The 23,658-nt window shown below is 54.1% G+C and overlaps 9 protein-coding genes across 9 annotated transcripts; 6 read left to right on the plus strand and 3 right to left on the minus strand.

The window, feature by feature from the left end:
• Window positions 1–2,476: 2,476 nt before the first annotated feature.
• CTAM01_15793 (uncharacterized protein) lies at window positions 2,477–3,343 on the plus strand (the record flags this gene model as incomplete). The annotated part of the gene is made up of 1 exon (XM_060531787.1): window positions 2,477–3,343. One exon carries the CDS (start codon window positions 2,477–2,479, stop codon window positions 3,341–3,343), a length of 867 nt encoding a protein of 288 aa, XP_060373640.1.
• Window positions 3,344–6,378: 3,035 nt separating this feature from the next.
• Window positions 6,379–7,744, plus strand: CTAM01_15794 (1-aminocyclopropane-1-carboxylate synthase; the record flags this gene model as incomplete). Its single annotated transcript, XM_060531788.1, has 2 exons — window positions 6,379–7,649; window positions 7,699–7,744. 2 exons carry the CDS (start codon window positions 6,379–6,381, stop codon window positions 7,742–7,744), a joined length of 1,317 nt encoding a protein of 438 aa, XP_060373641.1.
• A 240-nt stretch (window positions 7,745–7,984) lies between these two features.
• CTAM01_15795 (glycosyl hydrolase family 88) lies at window positions 7,985–9,232 on the minus strand (the record flags this gene model as incomplete). Its single annotated transcript, XM_060531789.1, has 1 exon — window positions 7,985–9,232. One exon carries the CDS (start codon window positions 9,230–9,232, stop codon window positions 7,985–7,987), a length of 1,248 nt encoding a protein of 415 aa, XP_060373642.1.
• A 579-nt stretch (window positions 9,233–9,811) lies between these two features.
• On the plus strand, window positions 9,812–10,644 carry CTAM01_15796 (uncharacterized protein; the record flags this gene model as incomplete). Its single annotated transcript, XM_060531790.1, has 3 exons — window positions 9,812–10,047; window positions 10,131–10,194; window positions 10,399–10,644. The coding sequence occupies 3 exons, from the start codon at window positions 9,812–9,814 to the stop codon at window positions 10,642–10,644; spliced, it is 546 nt and encodes a 181-aa protein (XP_060373643.1).
• Window positions 10,645–12,381: 1,737 nt separating this feature from the next.
• On the minus strand, window positions 12,382–14,251 carry CTAM01_15797 (F-box domain-containing protein; the record flags this gene model as incomplete). Its single annotated transcript, XM_060531791.1, has 2 exons — window positions 12,382–12,491; window positions 12,658–14,251. The coding sequence occupies 2 exons, from the start codon at window positions 14,249–14,251 to the stop codon at window positions 12,382–12,384; spliced, it is 1,704 nt and encodes a 567-aa protein (XP_060373644.1).
• A 1,507-nt stretch (window positions 14,252–15,758) lies between these two features.
• CTAM01_15798 (uncharacterized protein) lies at window positions 15,759–18,129 on the plus strand (the record flags this gene model as incomplete). The annotated part of the gene is made up of 3 exons (XM_060531792.1): window positions 15,759–16,595; window positions 16,653–17,948; window positions 18,007–18,129. The coding sequence occupies 3 exons, from the start codon at window positions 15,759–15,761 to the stop codon at window positions 18,127–18,129; spliced, it is 2,256 nt and encodes a 751-aa protein (XP_060373645.1).
• Window positions 18,130–18,481: 352 nt separating this feature from the next.
• On the minus strand, window positions 18,482–19,365 carry CTAM01_15799 (uncharacterized protein; the record flags this gene model as incomplete). Its single annotated transcript, XM_060531793.1, has 2 exons — window positions 18,482–19,016; window positions 19,094–19,365. The coding sequence occupies 2 exons, from the start codon at window positions 19,363–19,365 to the stop codon at window positions 18,482–18,484; spliced, it is 807 nt and encodes a 268-aa protein (XP_060373646.1).
• Window positions 19,366–20,650: 1,285 nt separating this feature from the next.
• On the plus strand, window positions 20,651–21,373 carry CTAM01_15800 (uncharacterized protein; the record flags this gene model as incomplete). The annotated part of the gene is made up of 1 exon (XM_060531794.1): window positions 20,651–21,373. The coding sequence occupies one exon, from the start codon at window positions 20,651–20,653 to the stop codon at window positions 21,371–21,373; it is 723 nt and encodes a 240-aa protein (XP_060373647.1).
• A 491-nt stretch (window positions 21,374–21,864) lies between these two features.
• Window positions 21,865–23,208, plus strand: CTAM01_15801 (uncharacterized protein; the record flags this gene model as incomplete). The annotated part of the gene is made up of 1 exon (XM_060531795.1): window positions 21,865–23,208. One exon carries the CDS (start codon window positions 21,865–21,867, stop codon window positions 23,206–23,208), a length of 1,344 nt encoding a protein of 447 aa, XP_060373648.1.
• Window positions 23,209–23,658: the final 450 nt, after the last annotated feature.

The following is a 23,658-nucleotide window of genomic DNA, read 5'->3' on the forward strand; positions in this document are numbered from 1 at the left end:
TCTGTCGCAATCGCGTGATGTCGTCGATTGTGCGCTGTTGATGATGGGCGCAAGCGGGTGGGTACGATATCTGCTGGAGCGGGGCAGACTCAGCGATAAAAGACGGCGGAGGCAGAGGGGGAAGGAGAGAAAAGGTCGGCGCAATGCCAGTGCCTCGAGAGGTGAGGTAGATGTCGTCGTGTAGAGGTTGAGTGTTCACTACCTTTTCCGATATGTTTACATGGAAAGGAAATTCTATTGTCAAAAAAGAGGAAATGAAAACAAATCAGAAACCCAAGCAAGGCGAAGGTCATGGGAGGTTTGGCCGTGGTTTAAGGTAAGGTAAATGCGGGAGGAAGGGACGGAACAAGAAAGGAAGGCAAGGGTCGCAAGGCGAGGAAGGCACAGCAAGGCAAGGAAGGCAAGACCAGGCACGACACGAGGGTGGGCTGGCCGGGTCAGGTACGTACTGCAAGGTACCTCACCTCACCTCATCTGCCATCTGCCAACAGCCTCCCACGCCTCCCAGTCGTCAGGTTGCTCCTTCCACCTCCCATCCTACCTTAGAGATACCTGGATACATCATGTACCTTGGTACCTATACCTAAGGAGGCATCTGTGTACAACCACATGTAAGGTGTCTTGATGCGGAAGACAATACGGTAGAGAAGAGGACAGCAAGACTTTCATAATCGTGGACTTGTTGCAAGTTGCATGCTGTTGCTCCTCAGTTGCTTGGGTATCGGTACTTCTCACGCTGACCAGGGTTAGAGAAAGAGACAGAGAGAGAGAGAGAGAGAGAGAGAGAGAGAGAGAGAGAGAGAGAGAGCTGCAAGTAACAGACACTGGAGCTGGGCGTGGGTGAGCCCTGAGGTGCCGGCAGGGAGGCTCCACGTCCACGGCCACGACCGACTCACTGGACCGACCCATAGCCATACTCCGTTACGGTACGGGTATCCAAATAGCCAAACAACAGGCCGGGAGGAAGATGGAAGCTATGAGCTGGTAGACAGGGATGGGACGCTGGGGCCGGAGACAGGACCGACAGGATAGCCAGCGAGCGGCCAACGGCCAGCGGCTAGGAACCCAAGAAAGACTTTCATTGGGTTTGGTGCGTGAGACCTATGCGATGCGTCCAGTCCCGTCTCTTCAACGCAGAGGCAATGCGTGGCAAGAGAAACGGAGCAAGGTAGACCCAAGGTGTAAAGTTGTGCCCCAGTTGCTGGTTCCCTGTATCCGTAGCTGCGAACCGCTGGATGATCCTCCCAGCAGCAAAACAGAAAAAAAAAGGAGGGGGCGAACTGCTGACAAGGATGGCCACACTCGCACATGGCAGCTTTCTCTCACTCCATCACACACACACACAAAAACACAACACACATGTACACACACGCACACACGCACCGCAAGTATTGAAGTCAGATGATGACTTATATGCGTCGAGGATGTCTATCAGCACTCATAGGCTCGCGTCCTCGGTTCCTTCGCAGCAGTGGGTTTACCTAAGACACACGTTCCTGTCCTGACCTGGCCCGCTGCCTTTGCCCAAGTACCGTCCATCTGCCTCCCGTCGTTCTTTCCATGAACATTCGTTACATTAGGTACTTCAGGTAGAAAGTGTCGAGGCGGGCAAGCGTGGGGTAAAAGGCTGGAGGGGAAAAGAAGGAAGGAAGGAAACACGGAGGAGGGATGGAACTAAACCAAACAAAGCTAGAAGGAACGGACGGGGCACGCCTCTCCCACCTGCCACCTCACACAAAATGCAAATGCGATCCATGAAAGTGGGAAAGAGGCACCAGCTTCAATCAGTCTATCAGAGAAGGTGCAGGTGGGACAGTCAAAAGGGTCTAAACATTGGACGAAAAAGACGTTGCCCGCCAACGCACACCCAAACACACCCCCGTCCCAGTCACCCAGTCTTAACTTACTGTCTAGCACCTGGCTGCTTGGATGAAGCCATCCCCGTTGTCGTTTTCGCCGCCACTCTTATTACTGTACACAGTCATGAGTACGCTATTACCAAGTATCACTCGTCGCCATTGTTTTTGTTTCTTCTCATTGCCACGCGAACCACATCCAATAAAAGCAACAGGCCGGTGCCTACCTACGAGTCTAGGACCACCTAGCCATCTAGTCCAATATCCTCAGCTCCGGCGGATACTGCCAGGAATACCAATAAAAGTCCCTAGATCCAGCTGGAGCTCAAGATTCAAACCAGGACCGGGATCGCCAGACCAACAAAGATAGCCAACCACGGCCACTGCACGCCATTGCTTCTGATTGACTTTAGCATCGTCATCTCCCCCTGCTTCAGCTCCATCTAGTCACTCGCTACGTCGAGGTTTCCAACACCTCGGGAGAAGCTTCTTCTAGCCGGGCAACGTTGGCAACCCTCGCTCCTGAGGGCCGCGATGTTTCCTACACAGGCACAGGTTCGCGACACTGCGCATGCGCACACGCACACGCACGCACAACAAGACCAGACCCGATCGAGTCAATGTTCGCTCGCCTTATTGCCTGTTCCACGACACGAGCCGCCGCCCTCGTACGTCGTTGCTCGGCGTACCACGTCGGACACAGCTGTCACTTGAAGAATACGTACTGCGCAATCATTCGCCCGCGATACCGAGCATGCATCGAGCATTGCCCTGCAGCAGTGCAGAGAACACCGCCGCCCGCCGCCGGACACTTGCCGCCGACTTTTGCTTCTTGCCCACCGAGAGACCTTTGTTGCGGCATATCTGTCCCGTCAGCGACGGTCAACCCAAGAAGAGAAGCGGTCTGCAACATGAGTCCCGTTACAGCGACTGACCATGCCATGCCGTCCACCTCATCAGCGTCTTTCGTGTCGCCCCAACAAAAGTCGGACAAATCACTACGCACACCGACGGGCCAGTCAACGGAGCGACAGCGACAGCGGCAGCGGCAGCGGCAGCGGCACAAGCAAGCACCGGGGAGGGGCAAGCAGAGTGAAAGCAATAAAACAACTCGGGAGAAAAAAGAAGTCACCTCTGCTTCCGGCCGCCTTGATGAGTTGGCATGCATAGCCTTTGGTCCTGTTGTTTTACATGCTCCAGTACACCAACAGAGAGAGGCCCATTCCCGACTACCTCACGGCTTGCCCGCCGCTCGAGACACTGCCGTACAGCGCAGCGCCCCCCTGCTCACCCGCCGTCCAATCTGCATCGTCCACGAGAGCGGGCACGCCATGCCAACGCATCACAGGGCCCCAATCGGCCACCCCTTGACCAACCCAGCGAGCTTCAACCAGCATCAACCCACACCGTCTGCTACACCACATCCTTCTCCAATCTCCATCAACAATTCCCGTTTCCAGGGGGCCAATCGTCGACTACCAGACTGAGTCCTTCCTGCCACTCTCCTGCAGCAGCTTTTGAGGTACCGCCAGCCCCAGCCGTTGTCCTCAAACCTGTCCAGACAAGGTCGGCAGACCGTCCCCCGAATGCCACCCGAATTCCACACCGCAAAACGGTCAGCTCATCTACCCGCGCACCGGATGGGTTGCATTCTAGCTCTCTAACCACATCATTCGTTGCACTCGCTGCATCGTGTACAACTTGCTCGTACCCATTCAGCGCCGCACGAAAACCTTCACGATCTTGTGTTCGTCCACTACCAGCAAGTAGCCGCCTTCATTCTCACCGTACGAGGTGTCAACTACCACTGCTGGTCTATTCGGTGTTGGTTTTGCAAAAAGTACATCCTGCAGTCCTTCGAGGCTGTCGCGCTGGAATCTATATCGCCTTGCCCAAACCAAGTTCGCCAGCTTCGCATACGAGGTGCACCTCGACAACAAGTCGGGGGCACTCATTCCAAAAATCAGGCACTTTGTGCCATCAACAATGACCAGAGCGGGATTTTGGGCCTCTAAATTGGCCTCTACCGCGTAGCTGGGTAGATCCAGCCACTCTGCGCCGCCAGGCTGGTATCACGTTGATCCCGTACCACTGCCGCCTGCCAACCCCTCGATGCCACCATCGATGGTACCAAAATACCTCTCCATCCCGGTTCTGGCCGCCCACAGATCGCTCATCCCCATGCACGTCAGATTCGCCAGTCAACCAGTCTTATTCGTCTCAACCTCAGACCCCCATTCGCTCCGCTGACCCCATGTCCATCTTGCATCCCGCCTCCCGCCCGCCTATTGAGCCCCAGCCGTCATCGGTCCCTGCGACTCAGGCGCTGCGTCTCTGCTGCCTTTCCGGCTTGTATTCCGTCCTCCTGGTGCCGCCAGGCGGTCTTCTTCTGTGATAAGCTGTGCGTACCATGCCTTTGAACTGGGCCTAGCAGAGATGGAGGACAATAAACGGTGAGTACTTGACCCGAAAAGATCCAGCTGGACGGATAATACAACGTAGTTCTTGTGTGGGAGCAACCAGGTATTTGCCCAGGCCAGGTTGTATCAACACGTGGTAGATATCACGCTCGGAAAGCTATTCAACCAGCGCGCCGGTGACAACAAACATGTTGGACCCATCAGCCAACGCTCGACCTTTGGTCCTTGGAGGCAATCCTGCCGGATTCCCATTAATGCCGTCTGCTAATGGGCCACTGGGATTAGGGCTGCATATGCCATCGTGGCTTAATCTGCGCTCCCGACACTAGTGCGCAGGCATGAGCCCAGTTGACGGCCCCGTTGTCAGCATGCTGTGTGACTGTTTGTTGTCATTTCCGTATAAGGCGTCTGGCCGCTTGGCCGCCTTGTGGCCACTTCCGGTGTTATTTGGGCTCTTCTAAGCTATGGCTATAGTGCCCAACTGAAGCCTGACAGCTTCTTTCACCCCTCGGTGGCCATCCTTCTTCTCCCTTGGCGTGATATTGCCAAGTCGCTGGTTTACGAGAGAGATCCTCGTGTATTTCTTTAGACGTCTGACTGCTTCTTGCGCATAAAATGATGTTGAAGCTCACTATCTTTCGCTGAACATGGCAAGGTGTCGTTCATTGTGTCCCGTCATTCTTCTCGTACTTTCGGACGCGTGAACATTAGAACATAGACACGATGTATGTATGTAGGTATGAGAATACGAAGTTGAGGGCAAGATCCTTTATGTGACAAGCTTCCTCGGTACACAAGCTGGCTGTAATAGCACTCCTTCTTGTGAGCATCTCCAGCGTGTTCTTTCTTGTGACCTCATATGTCTGTTTAGCAAGCTAGAGGGTGTTCCTAGACCAGAAGACCAGCCAGTCGCGTCTACTTGACTAAGCGAAAAGTGCGCATGGATCAACTAGGAGGCTTCATTTGGGGCCTCCCCATTGCTGTTGGCGGCGAATGCATCCCGGTGAGCCTTTGGGCGCTGCGGGATTTGAAAGTTCCTAATGTGTTTATGTTCTAGAGGTACTGACATCCAGGAAGACTGCGTGTGTTCATAGCTGCTGCCATTTCAGTGTAAAAATTTGGCATTTTTTGATGATTTTGGGTATACAAGTTGATTGAGTATACAACCTTCCTAGTTGCGCCAGAATATTAGGCTCAAGTGTATTTTTCGGTACAGAAAAGTCTGGAAATATCTCTTCGTAGCGAGCACGATAATTCTGGACATCTCCTCAGACGAAAGTAAACTTTTGCCCGGACTCGGCGGTCTAGGTTCACAGTCTTTTTTTGCGGTATTCAAAAAGATTACTGGTGGACGAAAGATATCCTTTATCAGTCTCGTATAAAAGGTGGCTAAAAACAAAATTCATGAACAATTTTGTTTTACCCTTTTTATTTCACTAAATGGTGCAGCACTCCCCAAGCACTGACGAGAGGCAAAGAGAGGAAAGGACTCGAGCCTCCTAGTAGATAGTCGCTTGATGAATAAGACTACCTTACGTTAGGACAAGGGTAACACGAGAGGGGCCTTTGGTAGCACGCTGGGGTTATCGACCGAACGCCGGAGCCGAGACCGGCTGCGGGGCCGCGTCTGAGCATCAACCGCCGGCCCGGAGTTCCGTGCAATGTCACGTACTCATACCGTCAAAGTCAGTCCGTCTCTCCCATGAGACTCATGAATAGAGCAGCAATTGTGAAACGTGGTAAAGCTTCACAAATACCTTAGTATGCAAACGCATCGCTTCAGAGTGGGAATTGAGTGCTTTTGCGCAAGTTGTAACGAAACACATCAGCGCCCATTAGTGGAACCCGCCGGCCGGTCATGGATGGGTGCTGAGAGGCCGTAGAGGTGCGCAAAACATGAACCCTTCTCTTTCCCCGCGCCGGATGCCGGTCGCTCGGCCGGCATCTATTCCTCCGAGGCGCCCTTCCGAGTACATCAGCAACCCCAAGTCTCTCGACAACCCATTCTTGGAAAGCCAAGCTGATTCGGACTTTTTGTGAGATAGTTCACCATCAACCAGGCTTTCGTTTCCCAAAAACCACGCTTACGCAAACAAACACGAATGACCTGCACCACATCCCCCAAAGGCGCGATGCTCTCGCCCCGCGCCGCCAAAACCGCCTCGGCCCTCCATCGGCCGTGGCGCTTCGCCCCCGTCCAGACCTACTCGGCCTCCACCAATCCCTCGGGCCTCATCTCCTTTGGCAGCGCAAGCAACGCCCTCATGCAGCCCGCCGTCGCCGCCTTCGCCGCCACGGTCCCGCTCCCGCCCGACGTCTTCGGGTACGGCTACAGCACCGCCGGCGGCGCCCGTCTCCGCGCCGCGATGGCGGGGCATCTGAATGCCACGTTCAGTCCCCATACGCCGCTGGACATGGTGCATGTGAGGGTCGCGGCGGGGGCGACGGCCGTGCAGTGTATTCTCGCGTTTGCGCTTGCGTCGCCTGGTGAGGGTGTGTTGGTGCCGAGGCCGGTGTATGGGCGGTTCGAGCTTGATTTCGGGAACGAGATGGGGGTGGAGGTCGTGTATGCCGATACCACGCCCGAGACGTGTTTCCTGCCGGACGTGGTGATTGGGGAGATGGAGGCTGCGGTGCGGAGAGAGATGGGGAAGGGGGTAAGGGTTAGGGCGGTGATGATTGTGAATCCGAGTAATCCGCTGGGACGGTGTTACCCCCGCGAGACGCTTGTGGCGATTATGCGGTTTTGTGGGAGGCACAAGATTCATCTCGTCAGTGATGAGGTGTATGGGCTTTCCGTGTTTAGGTCTTGTGAGGAGATGCCCGAGTTCACGTCTGTGCTGTCTATCGACCCGGCGGGCATCATCGACCCGGACTTGGTGCACGTGGAGTACGGCCTGGCCAAGGACTTTGCGTCGTCGGGGCTGCGGCTGGGCGCGCTGGTGTCGAGAAACGCGGCGCTGCACGAGGCGTTTTCGAGCGTGGTGAGGTTTCATAGTCCTGCCGGGCCGTCCGTCGCGATTGCGTCTGCCATGTTTGAGGATCGGGTGTGGCATGATGAGTTTATTGCTAGTTCGAGGCGAGCCATCGCGGGCGCGTATGGATTTGTGACGGGGAGGTTGAGGGAGATGGGGGTTGGGTATGTGGAGGCGAATGCTGGGTTGTTTGTGTATATTGATCTCTCGCCGTGGTTGCCGCCGCCGTGGGAGGAGGGGGAATATGAGTCAGATCGGGACAGAGAGTTTGCGTTGGCGGAGAGGTTTGTTGAGAGGGGTGTGTTTGTACATCCGGGGGAAGAGCATTGTCTTGCGCCGGGGTGGTTTCGGTTGGTTTATACGCAGGAGGAGGATATCGTGGCCGAAGGGTTGAAAAGGTGAGTCTACGGGGAGACGTACTTGAGAACTTGGCTAACATGACTACAGAATCGACGAGACTTTGAAGAACCTGCCTTGGCAACTGTCACACTAGGCACCCAGACAACAGACAGAACATCACGCATTACGGAGACGATCAACACATAATCAGGGAGAAACGAATCTATGTCCATGTAAATGAGGGAGAAAAAAATGTACAGACGCCCCCAGAGGAGGGATTAAGAAATTAAGTTTAATTCATGTACACGCTTGAGGGCCATGACTCTTTGATATCATCGACCGTATGCTTCCGTCACGTCTTTAGGTTCTCCTAGACACTTCCACCTCTACTCTCTTAAAAGTGGTAGCGGCGGTTGAAGGTGCGGGGACCGCGGGGGCCACGAGGGCCACCACGGGGACCACCACGACCGGGGCCGCGGGGACGGCTGCCACCACCGGCGGAGGTCTGGTTGAAGGTCTCCCACTCGTAAGAGGCGAACATCCAGGGGCCGACGCCCTTGTAGTCGTTCATGGCAATGGGGACGGAGGTGTAGTACTCGAAGCTGGCGTTGCTCTTGAGGGAGCCGACCTCAACGGTGCCGTTCCAGTTGACGGTGCCGTTGGCGTTCTCGACGACAAAGGTGGTGAGCTCCTGGTAGCCCTTGGCGGCGGCGGGGAAGAAGCGGCGCTCGGGAAGGAGGCCGAGGCGGATACCCTTGAGCCAGGAGAAGACGAAGAGGGCGGAGGCGGAGGACTCGATGTAGTTCTTGGGGCGGCCGACGTAGGGGCTGTCCATGATGAGCCACCAGCCACCGGTGGTGCTGTCCTGGGCGTTCTTCAGGCCCTCGGCGAGGGTGACGAAGAAGCGGGAGAGCGTGGTGACGCCGGGGTGGCCGCGGGGGAGGAGCTCAAGGACCTCGAGGAGAGCGACGGCGTACCAGCCGACGGCACGGGACCAGGTGAGTGGAGAGGCGCCGGTGATCTGGTTGGCCCAGACGGCCTCCATCTTCTCGTCGAAGCCGTGGTACAGGAGACCGGTGGTGTAGTTGCGGGTGTGCTTGTCAATGACCTCGAACTGGTTGACAATGTCGTTCCAGGCGGTGGTGTTGTCCTTGTCGAAGAGGGAGGTCCACTTTGCGTAGAAGGTGTCGGCCATGAAGATGCCGTCGAGCCACATCTGGTAGTCGTAGTCGGGGCTGCGGTGGAAGAAGCCGCCCTCGTCGGTACGGGGGTGGCGCTCGACAAGCTGGTCGCGGATGGTTCTGGCGGCGGTCTTGTACTTCTCCTCACCGGTGCGCTCGTACCACCAGAGGATGTTGTTGCCGATACGGTACTCGTCCAGGGAGTAGGTGGTGGGCTTCCAGTTCAGGATGCTGCCGTTGGACTGGACGACGAGATCATCGATACGGCTGCGGTACCAGTCGACGAGGGCGTCATCCTTGGTGAGCTCGATGGCGGCCTCGAAGCCGTCGTAGAGGACGGCCTTGGTGTAGTGGTACGGCTTCTTGTTGTCGATCTCGTGCTTGGTGAACGAGTCGGCGGTCCAGGCGAGGTAAGGACCGGCGGCCGCCGCGGCGGTCGCGAAGAAGAGGACGGACTTCATTATGGACTTTGGTATGAGGGGTTTTGCTTTGCTTTGGGAGGTTCAAAAGAGTGACTATGTCGAGATTCGGAAATCACGACAGGAGGAGTGAGAAGCAAGCGGATGAAGGAGCCAGATCTGAGTCGCCAAGCTTCCTCAAAAGACGGCTAAGGCTGGGGGGAAGGGAGCTCTTTTTAATCCAAGATCGGATACAAGCCGGTTCGTCTGCGCCTCCATGTTTGCTGGAGAGCACCCGACGGGGGGGGGGGGGGGAGTTGCAACGGTGCAACGAAGGATCCATCGACGGGGTTCTGGGATGAGTTGGAGTGATTAGGGACGACAGTGGGGGGGTTGCGCTTATTGATCATCACCAGAATGATCAGATGGGGATAGCCAAGCAGAGCATGGCGACTGCGAGGACGAGGGGTTTGCAGATTGGAGCAATGAACAGCACTGGGCTTGAGGCCGGGAGATCAGGGAATCAGGGGTTGGAAGAAAGGCAGAGGATTGCCAAGTGGAAGCCAAGGGCAGAGCAGAAAATATCCAGGAACTAGAGATCCATCATGGTCATCTTGTTTCTCATCCCGCACCGCCCGCACCATGTCGGACAAGTCCACCGCTGTCGAAGAGGAATATGATGTGCTTCTATGCCCTGCCCAGTACTCTGCAAAGACAGATACGCCAGCGGCTATCTCGAGGTCGTCGCCAGCACAGTGGGAGCTTGTTTACGAGCCAGGTATCGTCGCATCCCACCCCCTCTACGGTTCATCTCCGCCTGCTTGGCCCGTTCTGGCGAAGAAGTGGATGGGATGTTGGACGGAGGATGGAGAAATAAGGTCCGGATCCAGTGAGCGATGAGAACGACGGTTGAGGCTCCCCACGTACGCGTCTTGGCAACGTCTTGGCACGTCTTGAGAAGATTGAAAGACGGCGGGCCTGCTTCGCTTCTCAAGTGCTACGCCGCTCCGTTGCTAGTCGTGCTAGTTAGTACCTGAGTATCCGTAGAGACTAGCTAGCATTCGTAAGAGCAGACCCGTCCGCAGTCCTAAGCGGCCCCGGGAGTTGCAGGGCGTTCACCTTCTCTATCAGTTTAAACTTATGGGTCCGTCGCCGCGGATAAAGGCCAACAAGTATTGACTTTCTTGGGCATTTGGACAATTGAGATGACCTTTGATCTTTTCTGCTAGGGCCAAGCCCGGGCGGGATATGCCCGACACTGGATGACCGTTGGAGTTGGCATGGACGAAAGGGAATTTGAGGAGCTCAAGACCACAATAGGCACAATTTTTGCGCGTGATGTGGGCACCGTCGGGGGCCCTGGACGTTGCGTTGCCAAGCTGCGTATTCGCTGCACCCCTTCATCTCAGAGCTCGCTCAACGGGATGGCCCCACGTCGGGTGCGACTCTTCAGCCCGCGCTCATTATCGATGTAAGACTGTAGGTAGGTTCGGGATGAGTGTTGGTCTTGCATGTTCTTGGCTTGTTTGGTTGGCCTCCTGGGCTGATGATTGATGGATCATGGAGCGCCCAGCCGGACAAATTCCCAATATGAAAATATTCGAAGAGAGATATTCGGCGACGCGGTGTGGATTGTGGACTCTGGCCGAAATGCGCTGCATGGGCATGAGTGAGCCTCCAACGACTGTTCTATTAAACAGTCCAACGGTCAAACAGTTCAAGAGATCAGCTTTTCTCGGCCGGCTGCAAAGATGCCTGGTATTTGATAACGATTGCGCAATATTTCATGGTCGGCCAAGTTCTGTTGATTCTTTTTTGAGAGCTTCCGCCGAATGGTCCTGTGAGTGGTCAAACAATCACTTGATCTCGCCGTACTATGATAAACTCCCTGCGTGTCTTTTCGCGCTGTTGACGCCGGCACGATGTTTAATGGATGAAATTGGCCATGGTATTTTAGCTTCATTGCCAAGACAGTCGCATCGAGGTGTTGAAGTAACCCTGCTGGGGACAGATGTCAGCAGCGATAAATCTGCGACACTTCCGAGCCAAACGTCGGCGCGATGAACCGGATCTCCAGTCCAGGGCAGAAAAAAAAAAAACAAAGAGCATGAAAGAAAATCAGCCACCCGTTCAGCAAACATGGCTCCCGTGCCGAATGTGACTTTGGCCGGTTGATTCCGAGAGAGCAGACCAAACACAATCTGGTCCATCGTGGCTCCAGTCTTCGGGAGGCGAGGTATGTCATTCAGGGGCACAGGGGCAGCAGGCTCGGTGTGTATCCGTACGGATACTGTGTGGTGAGTGTTCTGCGTGGCACGGTGGCAGTGATGTAATTCGCTTTCGTTCTGAGTGAACTCACTGCCCAGTGTCAATCTGTATAATCAGACAGAGCGAGGCGTAGTGGCGAAATCTGCGAGTCGCCATCTCCGCCAAGGAACTGAGTGGGTGGATTGGTGGTCTTTGCTTTTCCGTTCCCTCTCCTGTGAGTCTGATCGGCAGATAAGACGTTCTTGTCTTGAGTCGAGTGTTGGTCACGCTGTCTGTGGGTGAAAGTGAGATGTTCGTTAGTGCGCCAGCCGACTGCCTACCCGTCAAAGTCAAGACGACGATGGATTAAGCTCATATGGCGTCAAATAGCCGCCCCCGAGAGCCTGTTTTAACCTGAGATAAGCAAGCCGATGGGCTGTTCAAGGATCGCTCGATTGCTGAATTGCCTTGATTATGCAAAAAGGGCAAAAACGATTGCTTTTGCCGACGATAGAGTTTGAACCCAATTTGCCTAGGAAGCATGAGCCACATGGTGCAAGCCACCTGTTCTTGTGGCTTGACTACCTTATCGCCTTGTCTACAGGCGTGTGTGGCTGGTGACTGAGGTGGGGACGGACCCGAAGACCGCCCGCTTCATGCCCATCCGTATGCCAACCCTGATTGACTTCCTTGAGCGGGCCAGCTGCCTAGATATCTACATGGTGGGTCCTTTCATCCCAATTCCAGACTCTACACCGACTGTAATACACCTCCAGAAGCAACTACATGGCCAGCATCACCAGACGGGAAACCTCAAGTCTTCAACTCGATGGCTAGACTCCCCATTCAGCCACCAAGATTCTCCAATTGCCCCCCCCCCCCCCCCAAAAAAAAAAAGTGGTCATCATAGGAAGAAAAGTCGAGCAGAATTACGACCCAGGCCTAATTGTTTCCTATACCATCGTCTACTGAAACACAATCGGGTAAAAGCCTTGCTCGTAGGCTATCGTGTCTTCGAGACCATCCAGCGCTTCCTCAATTTCATCTGGAAAGTAGCCTCCTGACTCCATTTGTTCTGGGTTGAGTATCAAGTCGTCAGCCATTATGTAGTATTCACCCCTCGCCAGCTCCGTCATCCTATTCCACGGCCACTGAAGCAGCTACCACGTTGACTAGATCGTAGTACTCTGAGAATGGCGCCTCGCAAGAGCTAAAGGGAGTTGCAGCACGTAACTACTGACCTTGGATCGCGTCCATTATGTCATCTTCCAAAATGTCGTTGTCCATGTCATCGTCAATGTCATCGTCCATACCATCGTTCGAATCTTCGTCATCTTCTTCGTCCGACTCCGGGTTGCGCTTACGCTCGGGCGGGATATCAACCATGATTTGCTTAGCCAAGTCTCCCACAAAATGCCTCCAGTCGATGCCTGTGTACTCGCGTCTGCTCACAGTCTTGTCCGGCACCCCGTCTGTGGCTTGAACCCATACCCTGGCGCTCGTCATAGACATGCGCTGAGCAGGACAACCGACCATGATATGTTTCAGATCGAGGTTGGGGACGTCGCGCAGACTCTGGAGAAATCGAGCCCACATGTTGATAATGGAAATGTCGCCTCTCGCGTTATAGTCCCCTTGAACAGCTCCTGTACGGCTGCGGAGCGTGACCTTCCACAGCTCGAGATTCCTCAGTGTTGGTGCAAGCTTTCGCACGACTTGGAGAAGCCGCTTCGGCTCAACTTCAACGAAGCCCAAGTTGATCTCTTCCAGATGGGGAAACGCTACCGGAGCTGGAGGCATCTGCAGCTGGTTGTCGTCCGGTTCAGAATGAGCACCGAGGACAGGTGTACCCAGCCAGTCAATGAATTCATCAACAGCATCAGAGTTATGGCCTGGGTGCGCAAAGTTCAACCGTAGATGCTTGAGGTTCGGCATGTGACCCAAGAAGAGACGCAGGGAATAATCGTGTCGACGTCGTAGTTGAGTTCCCGCGCTGCCTGTGAGTGACGTAACTCGGAAGGGGCCGGTCGCTACGTTCACAACGCTCATAAAGGTCTCGATGCCCTCGAGGACCGGGACGACCTTGGGCTTGAGGTATTTGGTGAAGAGGTTGTAAGCGTCGTCAGAGGGCACGCCTTGCTGGTGGCGGAGCAGTTCGAAGGCACTGGGCCGGGCACCAGCATGACCAAGTGCGGTAAAAAGGGTGATGAAGACTTTGTTGGTGTAGGCGACCATCTCATCGATAGGTATGCGCAGAAGATCTACTCCGGTATCCTGGCGGAGTGTGGTGGCGCCGTAACTCGCCCAGCTGACCTCGAAGCCATCCCGAAAGCCCCTTCCCGCGGAATGGTAGTCACGAATGCCCACAGTTTTGAGGTTCTTGAGGTTTTTGAAAGCCTCCGTCAGCATAGCGACGTCTTGACCGCTGTTGACCAGGGTGTGGTGATCGGATTGGGCTTCGCGATAGCGGGTTTCCTGGGCTTCTTCTCCTGGGGAAAAGTAATGGCGTGTGAATGTATTAAGGCCGATGATGACATAGTCGAGACAATCACTCAGCCGCGACTTGCTGATGTCGATGAGGGTCTGTAGGCTGAATTCGGTGAGCATGAATTGGCGTTGAGCAAAGAACTCCTTCATGAACATATTGAACATGGACTGCTCTATGGACCTGCATGTCAGACGAAGGCTTCCCAGGTCGGGAGTTGACAATTGATCCGATATGCGAATGAGAACCTCGAGAGGCACTTTGTTGAAGGGCGATTTGGACTGAGGGTTTGCCGGCGCATCCATGACTGATATTGAAGGCTCTGATGCCGATGGCGTAGGCTGTGACATTGTGGGAGGGCGACGGCAGTGTGCCAAGGTATTGATGCACTGCTTCGTTCAAGGTAGAGAGATTCGAATTTGAAAATGAAACTGAAAACAGATGAGCTGAGTATTCTCTTTTCTAGAGAGTATTCTCTTTTCTAGAGAATAAACAAAGAGAATAAACAGAGAAAATCAAAGACGCGAGAAATACCAAGGGCAATGATACCTATCCTGCCAGCAGCTCCCGATAGTTGGGTCGATGGACGTAATGATTAGTATGGAAGTCCAATGAATCAGAGTGGGTGGGGCGAAGCTTCACGATCCAGGCAGAAGCGGGGAACTCGCAGGTGAGTTGCTGATGCTTTTCGGAAGTGTCAGAAGCGGGAAAGAATTGGCCGAGATTGAAAGATTCGCACAACTCAAAGTAATTCAGTACCAGTATACACGAGACAGGTACCTAGTTGCAGATGCCGGGCAGGAAGGAGCTGTTGCTGCTTCAGCCTTGCCAAATCCGATCGTTGCCTGTCGGTACCCGTATGCCGATACCCATTCTGGGTCGTTCCTGCCTAATGGTAGTCGAGTTCTGGAAGGTGACGTGCAGTATGAGGACGTCGCACAACTGTTGGAAGGTGCGACCAACGGCGCAGACTGCGTTGGGTTGTTCTTGCTGATTGGCTTGTGGCTGTCCTAGTCTGCCCTTTTTAGGGAGCTTGTTCGCCGGAAAGCTGCTGTAAGGCATCATTAAGTTTGGTGCCTCCAGTCTGGCAATGGAAGCTGCGTCCAATTGGCAAGGGCGACCACAGTGACATTCAAGATTGACATGGAAGAAGCTTGGGCCATCACCCACCTGCCCTCCCACCGTAGGCACGGGAGCAACTCCATCCGGCAGCGCACCTTCCATTGATGACTTGGGAGTCGATTCGGATACTTCAGATGGCAAACTTGAGGTACACTGCAATTTGAAGCCAATACCTTGCTCCAGGCAGGAGCTCCTCTAAAACTGAAAAGCGTCTCCAGGGGAGAAACATCGTCAAGTATCTAGGTACCTTGATTGGCACCTAGAAGTGGTTGACAGTGAAGTACTCCGTTCCTAGTGGTGGTACGGCGGTACCTTGATGTTGAGACGGCACGTGAACTCGCGAGGACCTCGAGCAGTCGCGGTGGCTCGTGCGCCAGGCACCAGCGGCGTTGGTGCCTGCAGGACCATGTTGGTTCGTCCAGAAGGAGCTGAAAGCGTGCGGCACCTTCCACCCAGGTCCCAAGGCACTAGGTGAGGTAACTCCAATTGGCAATGAGCTGACTTGTTTTTCTGATCCAAAGTCAAAGGAGGCACAGCGAAATAAATCATCTCGACTCCCTTTCATCTTTTCGTCTTTCATCTTCACTTTCTTTTCCATCTTAGAATCTCACACAACCACCATCGATTGGACTCGGTCACTCAACACGGGGACCCTTGTCATACTTTCCAAGCTCTGTTTCCCTCAATCAAGCTCCCCTGTATACATAGCCGCATAACCTCCACATCCCGCCCACAATGTCCGCTCCAAGGAGATCCGGGAGAACAGCTGCAGCAGCTACAAGCGCTGCTCCCAACACCCCTGCGGCCCAGCCATTGGCTGGCACTGTCATTGCCATCAGTGGCACCTTTGACAAGAAGCGGACGGATCTCGAGTCGTGGCTCTCCTCCCTCGGTGCCGGCATCGCCAAGTCAATTACCAAGAAGACTACTCACCTTATCACGACACTTGAGGAATTCAAAGCTGTAACCACCAAAGTTGCTTCCGCTCAAAAGAATGGCATCTTCATCGTCACCCTTGATTGGGCCGAGAAGTCCGAGTCTCAGGGGTCCAAGGCCGCCGAGAGCGATTTTGAGCCCGGCAAAACCACAACAACCAAGGCAAAGGCCGCCCCGGCTGCGGCCACCAACGGTTCCACAAAGAAGAATGAAGCTTCAGCGCAGTCCAACGGCTCGCAGCAGAATGGCTCGCAGTCGCAGTCTCAAGTCAGCGCTGCATCCCAGACCAGTGCCGCGAGCAAGAAACGCGTCAAGGCAGATGCTCAGTCTGACAATGACAGTGATGCTGATGCCAAGCCCGACGTCAAGAAGCAGAAGGCTGCCGCCGGTGTCAAGGGCAAGAAGAAGGCTGCTGGTTCTGCGGCCGTGGCCGACGATGCTGACGACAAGACCGACGTGAAAAAGAAGGCTGCAAGTGGCGATGCCCAGACAGCCTCCAAAGGAATCGTGGTTCCTCTTGACGAGGGCTGCAAGGTCCAGGGAACCGTCTACATTGCACCCGACGGTGTCATCTACGACGCATCTCTGAACCAAACGAATGCTTCAAACAATAACAACAAGTTCTATCGTATTCAGGTATGTGCACGCCGACTGATGGTACTAGTCCAAGCCGCCATCTAATCGTACCCGCAGCTTGTTCAAGATGGCAAAACGTTCAAAACGTGGACCCGCTGGGGCAGAGTCGGAGAATTCGGCCAGTGTGCTGTCCTCGGCAATGGTAGCCTCGACGACGCGTTGAAGAACTACGACAAGAAGTTCAAAGACAAGAGTGGTATCGCGTGGGCCAAGCGCGCAGACCCTCCCAAACCCGGCAAGTATGCCTTTGTTGAGCGTAGCTACGAGCCAGACTCGGACGACGATGAAGAAGACGATGAGGAGGGAGCGGCCGGCGACGTCAAGAAGGAAGAGGACGACAGCGACGACGAGATGGCAGACCCAGTCAAATCCTCCCTTCCTCAACCGGTGCAGGACTTGATGGGCCTCATCTTCAACCAGCAATACTTCCGCGAGGCCATGACCTCCATGAACTACGATGCCAACAAGCTGCCTCTCGGAAAGCTCAGCAAGAATACCATTCTAAGAGGTTTCCAGGTGCTCAAAGACTTGGCCGCTCTTTTCAACGACAGCACGCTTGCCGACTCCGAATACCACATGTCGGTCCCGGCTGCGACTGAGCACTTGTCCAACTCGTACTACTCGCTGATACCCCACGCCTTTGGTCGCAACCGTCCGCCCATCATTGGATCTGGTGCTATGCTGAAGAAGGAAGTCGACTTGCTCGACAGTTTGTCTGACATGAAGGTCGCAGCGGACCTTATGAAGGTTGATCGCAAGAATACGGACGTTCACCAAGCCGACAGACAGTACCAGGGTCTCGGAATGGAGGAGATGACTCCCCTTGACCGCAAGAGCGCCGAGTTCACCCTTCTTGCCGAATACCTGAATGGATCCAGGGGCTCTACCCACGGCCACACCTACAAGATTGAGGACATCTTCCGGATTGAACGACAGGGCGAGCTGGAGCGCTTCGAGAAGAGCGAGTTCTCATCCATCAAGTCCGACCGCAGATTGCTGTGGCATGGCTCCCGAGTCACCAACTATGGTGGTATTCTCAGCCAGGGTCTCCGAATCGCCCCTCCTGAGGCCCCCGTGTCGGGCTACATGTTTGGCAAGGGCATTTACCTTGCAGACATGTCGAGCAAGTCAGCAAACTACTGCGCCTCCTATAACTCAGGGGGTCAGGCGTTGCTGCTGCTTTGCGAGGCTGAGCTTGGTGACCCAATGCAGAAGCTTACGAGAGCGAGTTATAACGCGGGCGATGATGCAAAGGCAGGCGGCATGTGGTCCACTTGGGGTCAGGGTAACACCGGGCCGAGCAAGTGGAAGGATGCTAGCTGTGTCAACCCGGACCTTAAGGGAATCCAGATGGTGAGGACAAGCCGCACCTCAATTGCAACGCAAAGATCTATTACTAACGATTTCGCAGCCCGACGTGAGCGTTACGCCGGGCCCCACCAATGTTCCAGGCGCATCCCTCATGTACAACGAGTATATTGCTTACGATCTTGCTCAAGTCCGTCTTCGGTACTTGTTCCGCGTCAAGATGTGAGGTAGCAGGTGGAGAGGCTGGAAAGATCTAACAGCATGGCTTCAAATGAAAGTTATCAAGACCCTCGAGGCAGGGTTGCATATTTGCAAAAGAATCGACCAAGGTAAAAGGTTTTTACTTTCTATTTCATTACCACTGGCAACTGGCGTTCGATGTAGCTAGGTAAATAAAAGGAACAACTAACTTGCTAGTATTTTACACGTTGTCTGCTTGCCCATTGCCAGTAGATGTGAATATGCTCTGACAATATCCGATATCGCCGTGCCTATGGGCGGCTCATTACCAGCCATTTCATTGACTGGTCCCCCGTGGGTTTGACGAATTCAATTGAAATGCAGGAAGCTACTGTCTATCAATTTTCCAAGTGTCTCGATCTCTGCCCTCCAGACTCGACGAGATCATCCACTTCACCAGTATCTTTCCCACGCACTGCCTCCACCTGCTCATACACTCTATCCAGCCCCCAAATAGTCCACACAACACACCCCAGCACTGCAAACTCCATCAAGACCGTCATGAACAGATACGTTGTCGTATCCCCACTCACCGCACTAAACCTCCTCTCCCCGGTACTAACATAGGCAATCGTATACGAGATCCGCACAACCATGAAGGGGAAACACCCCGCGAACCCGACCATGGCCCGCCTCTCTGCCTGCGGAATCCGTCTCCACTCCCTCGCTAGAAGCACGAAGAGGAGGACGCCACAGAAGTAGAGCGCGGCAAAGAGGCCTACACCCGCCCTCGTGAGCGTGCCGGGCGCCGTGGCGTTGGATGTCTTTTTGGCTGCGACGATGTAGTCTGCGATGGAGATGCCGAGGCCGGCCCAGCAGATTAGTTCGGGGATGCGGAAGTGCCATTGTGTCAGGACCTGGACGAAGGCGTTGCTGTTTCGTGGGTGGTGTGTCAGCGTCGGTGTTCTCTTTTGTAAAGCAGTGGACACTGGATAGAGACGGGGACTTACACCCTCTTGAGCAGATCAAGCAGTACAAAGGTCAAGAGCACGAGACCGAGGGATTCGCAGACAAAGATGGCGGCCCAGACTGCGCGCGAAGAGTTTGTGAGTGTTCCCAGCATGCAGCCGGCGCCGACGATGCGGATGGTGGAGATGAAGGAGATGCCGAGCCAGCCCATTTTCTTTTGGATGCGGAAGAGGATGCCGAAGGCGAGGTAAACTAGGAATACGATGATTTGGGCGATTGCTACGCCGTCGCGGTATCGAAGGGAGCGTGCCATTGCGGTGTTAGTGCTGATGTTGCCGGGTGTAGGTTTGGCGATGTCGAGAGTAACGGGAGAAGGGCCTTTCTGAACCAGCGTGAAGGGAAAAGCTACCCAAGCTCAATAACGGAAATCTTTTTCAATTATCTGATTTTATGGCGCATTTTTGTTTGAACGTGATGCCTCCGATCATGTAAGCTCTCGCCGGACGGACCTTCGGCGCAGATCTGCAATGTCCCCCGGCCCCCGTTCGGGAGGCCGCTCATGGGGACCCACTTTATTCCGTTAAGCGAGTGCGAGTGCGCTATGCAGGCAAGGCAGTGCTGCGGATTTCTTGAGGTAACGATTAAGGTCCAATGAAAAGCAATGCGACATACCAAGACGGATTTATGAGGATTTGATCTGCTAATTTGCTGACTTTTCAGCCCCTGGATGATGGGCGGATCGTCTGCTCAGCCCTGCTGTAAGGTTGGACAAGCGTCAAAGGAACATGACAGCCATCATCCATCCCTCAGCCAAGAAGAATTTACCGTGAGACAAATTGCATTTCAGATGAGATGACAGCCGCTGCCTGCAGTTGATCGAAAAAGTTGGGCTGACAGCTAGCGGCTTTGGATGAAAGGGCAGTATTGCTGAACACCCGCCCTCTGAGTCAGTCTCATCTCGTCGTGCACCAACAACTGAACATCCAGAACTGGCAGGGTTTTGGCGGAATATTTCATTTTCCCAACGAAATTGACTGACGATCCTGCTACGAATTCAACAACTGAATTTGCCGACATGGCTATTCCAACCATACCTTAGCTAGGTCCCACCGTTGAAAGACAACATGGATGGGACTAGTAGCTATTTCTCCAACATGCCCTTTCCTTATGAAGTCATCGCGGGGCATCGGACGCCGGATTTAGGCCCCACGCCAGAAACTCTAAACTCTAAACGCCGGCAGTGGCTTCCGATTTCTCCTTTCCACCTTTCCACCTTTCATCATCGCACCCCGTCTCAGTGATTGCCACCATCCGATAGTCACTTAGACTTGTGCGACAACTCGAATTGCTCAAAACCTAGGAACAACTGTGCCTGTAATCGTGCGGGATGCTTTGCGACATTTGGGAGCCCAGCGACAATTGGACTGGCATATCTGATCAAGCGCAAAGAAAGAGGTTGCAAAATAAGCTCAACCAGCGCGCGTATCGTTAGTACTGCTCCGGAAGGATGCAAAGTCCCAACAAACTCACCCTGGCCAGGTAGGAGACATGGAAAAAAGGGCGACCAGGCATCATCGAATTCAGGAGAATCAGATGACATGGGCGTGATGTGCACAATAGTCAGAGACACGGCCATCAAACAGCACGAGGCTGGAGCTGAAGCCGCCAGCCTCAGAGGTGCTTATAGAAACGACGAGAGCATTTTGACTACGCTATTGGCCGGATGCAAGCTCATCAGGTGTCCTCGACGGCAAGCTTTAGCTCGAACACGCATACAGCAAGTATACGAAGACTACTCTCTCCACGCTCCTAGGCCAAAAGCTTTACATATACTCGTGCGGCTTCGAGTTCTAGCCGCCCTCGCTCACAATGCCTCCTGCATGGGGTTTCCTCCAGAAGGCTTGTGCCGAGCAGACTACATCTCACCGTATAATTCCTACGGCCCCTTGATGCCCTCTCAACCACGCATGGCCAGTTCAGCCCTCCAGCCCACTCCTTTACAAAGAACGGTCCTTCACCATCCCTGGATCGATCTTTTTCCTTTCCCCCGACTGCGGGACAACATTCTAGTCGGGCTCGCCAAAAGCGATCTGGACGACGACGAACTATGCGCTGATATCTTGGAGGTCAAGGATGAGGACCTCAGCGACAAGCCTTCGCTAATTGTATGGGGCGAACCCTGGGACTGGAAGGCATGGGAGGCAAACGAGGACTTCTTTACGAAGTGGGGATTCTTGGTTAAGGGGTGTCCGGAGCTCTTAGAGGCTACAAACTCCTGGAGGGTCAAACGGGGTGAAGAGAGGCTTGTATTTGAAGTCTGAGCTCAGCCCGGAGTCGATGGCGTGGTTGTCAAGGCACTGTAAGCCTAGATTACGGACAAGAAAGGGTTTGCCAAATGGGATACTTCCGAGTTCTCAATTTGCATTTCTTTTGCTACTTGTTGCATTGGAAAGCTTCAATATGTTCTTCTTGAGGCTTATGAGGTAAAGACCATCAGTGACAACATGGACTGACTGCCAACTTAAGAGCAGGATATCGAGGTAAATATTCGTCGAGTGTACGTGTCAGGCTTCCAAGGACGATGTTCCATGCAAAATCGTCAGGCCGCGCCTCGTTGGCCCGTGGGCACGCGATTGAAAATAAGAGTTGCATCTCCGCAGGCAACTCCGCCAGATCTCCGCGTCCGACTTAGCCCCCGTAGCCAAACCTTGTTTCGGACAACACAACCTCTCTCGAGACCTCCAATATCTCAGCCTTCTCGACCACCAGAGGACTGGTGACCTGTTTGGCTTCAACAATCCATCAGCTCACCATGGCCCGCAGATCGAAACAAAAGTCCTGCTTTGCTTGTGTGGAAGCAAAGAGGCGTTGCGACCAAAGTCTCCCGGCCTGCTCACGGTGTCTGGACAAGGAAGTCGTTTGCACGTATCCCACTGTCCGGCGAAGTAGACAAGCGCCTATATCGAGCCATGTCAGCTCGCGACTGGGATCCGGATGGGATATCGAGGCCTCGTGGCCAGGAAGCGACATCGACAATATCGGGGTCGTGCTGGATGAGGCCCTTTTTGCTCCGGTATCCGCACCCGGGCCGGCAGCAAATATCGCCGCAACGACGATGACAGCCACGTCGTCTTCCTCCACCTCCTCCGCCGCCATAAGTCAGATCACCTCCGATAGCGCTTCGAGGCCTGATGTCCCCAACGCGGAAGGCTTGAACTGGTTTCTCCAATCCACCTCCTGGACCATCGACTACCAACGCGAAGCGCCGGTGTCAATTCCGCCAGCCGCAGTCTTTACCAACTTCATCCGCGGACTGCAATCTTGGCTCGTCCGCTTCCTCCACAAGGGGTGCAATCCCTTCATCCACCAGCACCTCTACTCCGAGACGACCATGCCCCAGTGTATCCAGGATGCATACGCAGCTATTGCTATAGCACAAACCATCACCCCGGATAACGAGCACGTGGTAGACGCGGTGTCGTCGAATTACATCATGACCCTCTTAGCCGCCAACTCCGCAGACGAGGCTCCGTTTCTCCCGATTCTCTCGACAAGGCAACACCTAGCGCGCACTCAGGCTCTTTTGATCCACCTGCTCTTGTGCCTCTTCTCCCCGTCAATACCTCGGAGAAGCAAAGCGGAGAACTTGATAGACACCCTGCGTCTCTGGGCCCGCCAGCTGTGGGAGTCGGCAGCGCTAGATGCAACGACGTCCCCAGTTTTCCCCAACTTTCTATCGAGGATGTCATGTACTCAAACCATTGAGACGGACGTAGTCACCAGCTTGTATCAAGCCTTCATCCTCTCCGAGTCCATCCGTCGCACCTTCCTTCTTACGAGTATGGCTACGGGGGTATACACCAGCCTGAAAGAGACTTGGACTCATGACTGTGCCGGTGACGTCTGTATCACGCTCCGCGGCGAACTCTGGGAAGCTTCCTCCTCTGCCCGCTGGGAAGCCGCCGCGCGGAAAGAGGACCCTTTATTTCTGCATAGCCTAAAGGGACAGTCTCTGGTGGCCCGAGGAATTCGGGCTGCTGAGGTTGATGAATTTGCGCGGCTGATGTTCACTCTTCTATGGGGATTGGAAAAGGTGGATCAGTGGGTTGTGAGCACCGGAGATTGTGTTTCTGTAAACTATGGGACTTGTGTTTGAGCTCTACCGAGTTTGGCGTTATGGGTTAAGTAGCCTATTGCTCATCATTGCAACGAAATCAGTGAAGTGGTGCAGTGCTCATCTAGTTACCGTGAGACGTGCATGTGGCTTCTCTTGAGGATCCGAAATAGCAATTTGTTTCTAAGTTGTTGACTGCATACATATACATACACATGTACTCTACATGGAAGCACAGCAACAAGCGAGCTACCAAAAGTGATTCGAGAGACTTTTGCACCTGATTAAGTCAACATACCCACTTCCTGGCACCCCCCTGTTTCTGGCACCCACAAAAACGCGAAAATCCACCACAACCCAATGCCCACCCCCAACCTCCTTTTATCACAACATTTTCAATTCGCGTCCAAATGGGCTCATCTTTTGCACATGTCTTCTTCTATATATAATGCCTCAATATACCGAAGATCAGCTTCGTCAGGCTCTCGAGGA

This window comes from Colletotrichum tamarilloi, assembly GCF_030869305.1.
Source record: "Colletotrichum tamarilloi strain Tom-12 chromosome Unknown Scaffold_178.1, whole genome shotgun sequence".
Classification (NCBI taxonomy): domain Eukaryota; kingdom Fungi; phylum Ascomycota; class Sordariomycetes; order Glomerellales; family Glomerellaceae; genus Colletotrichum; species Colletotrichum tamarilloi.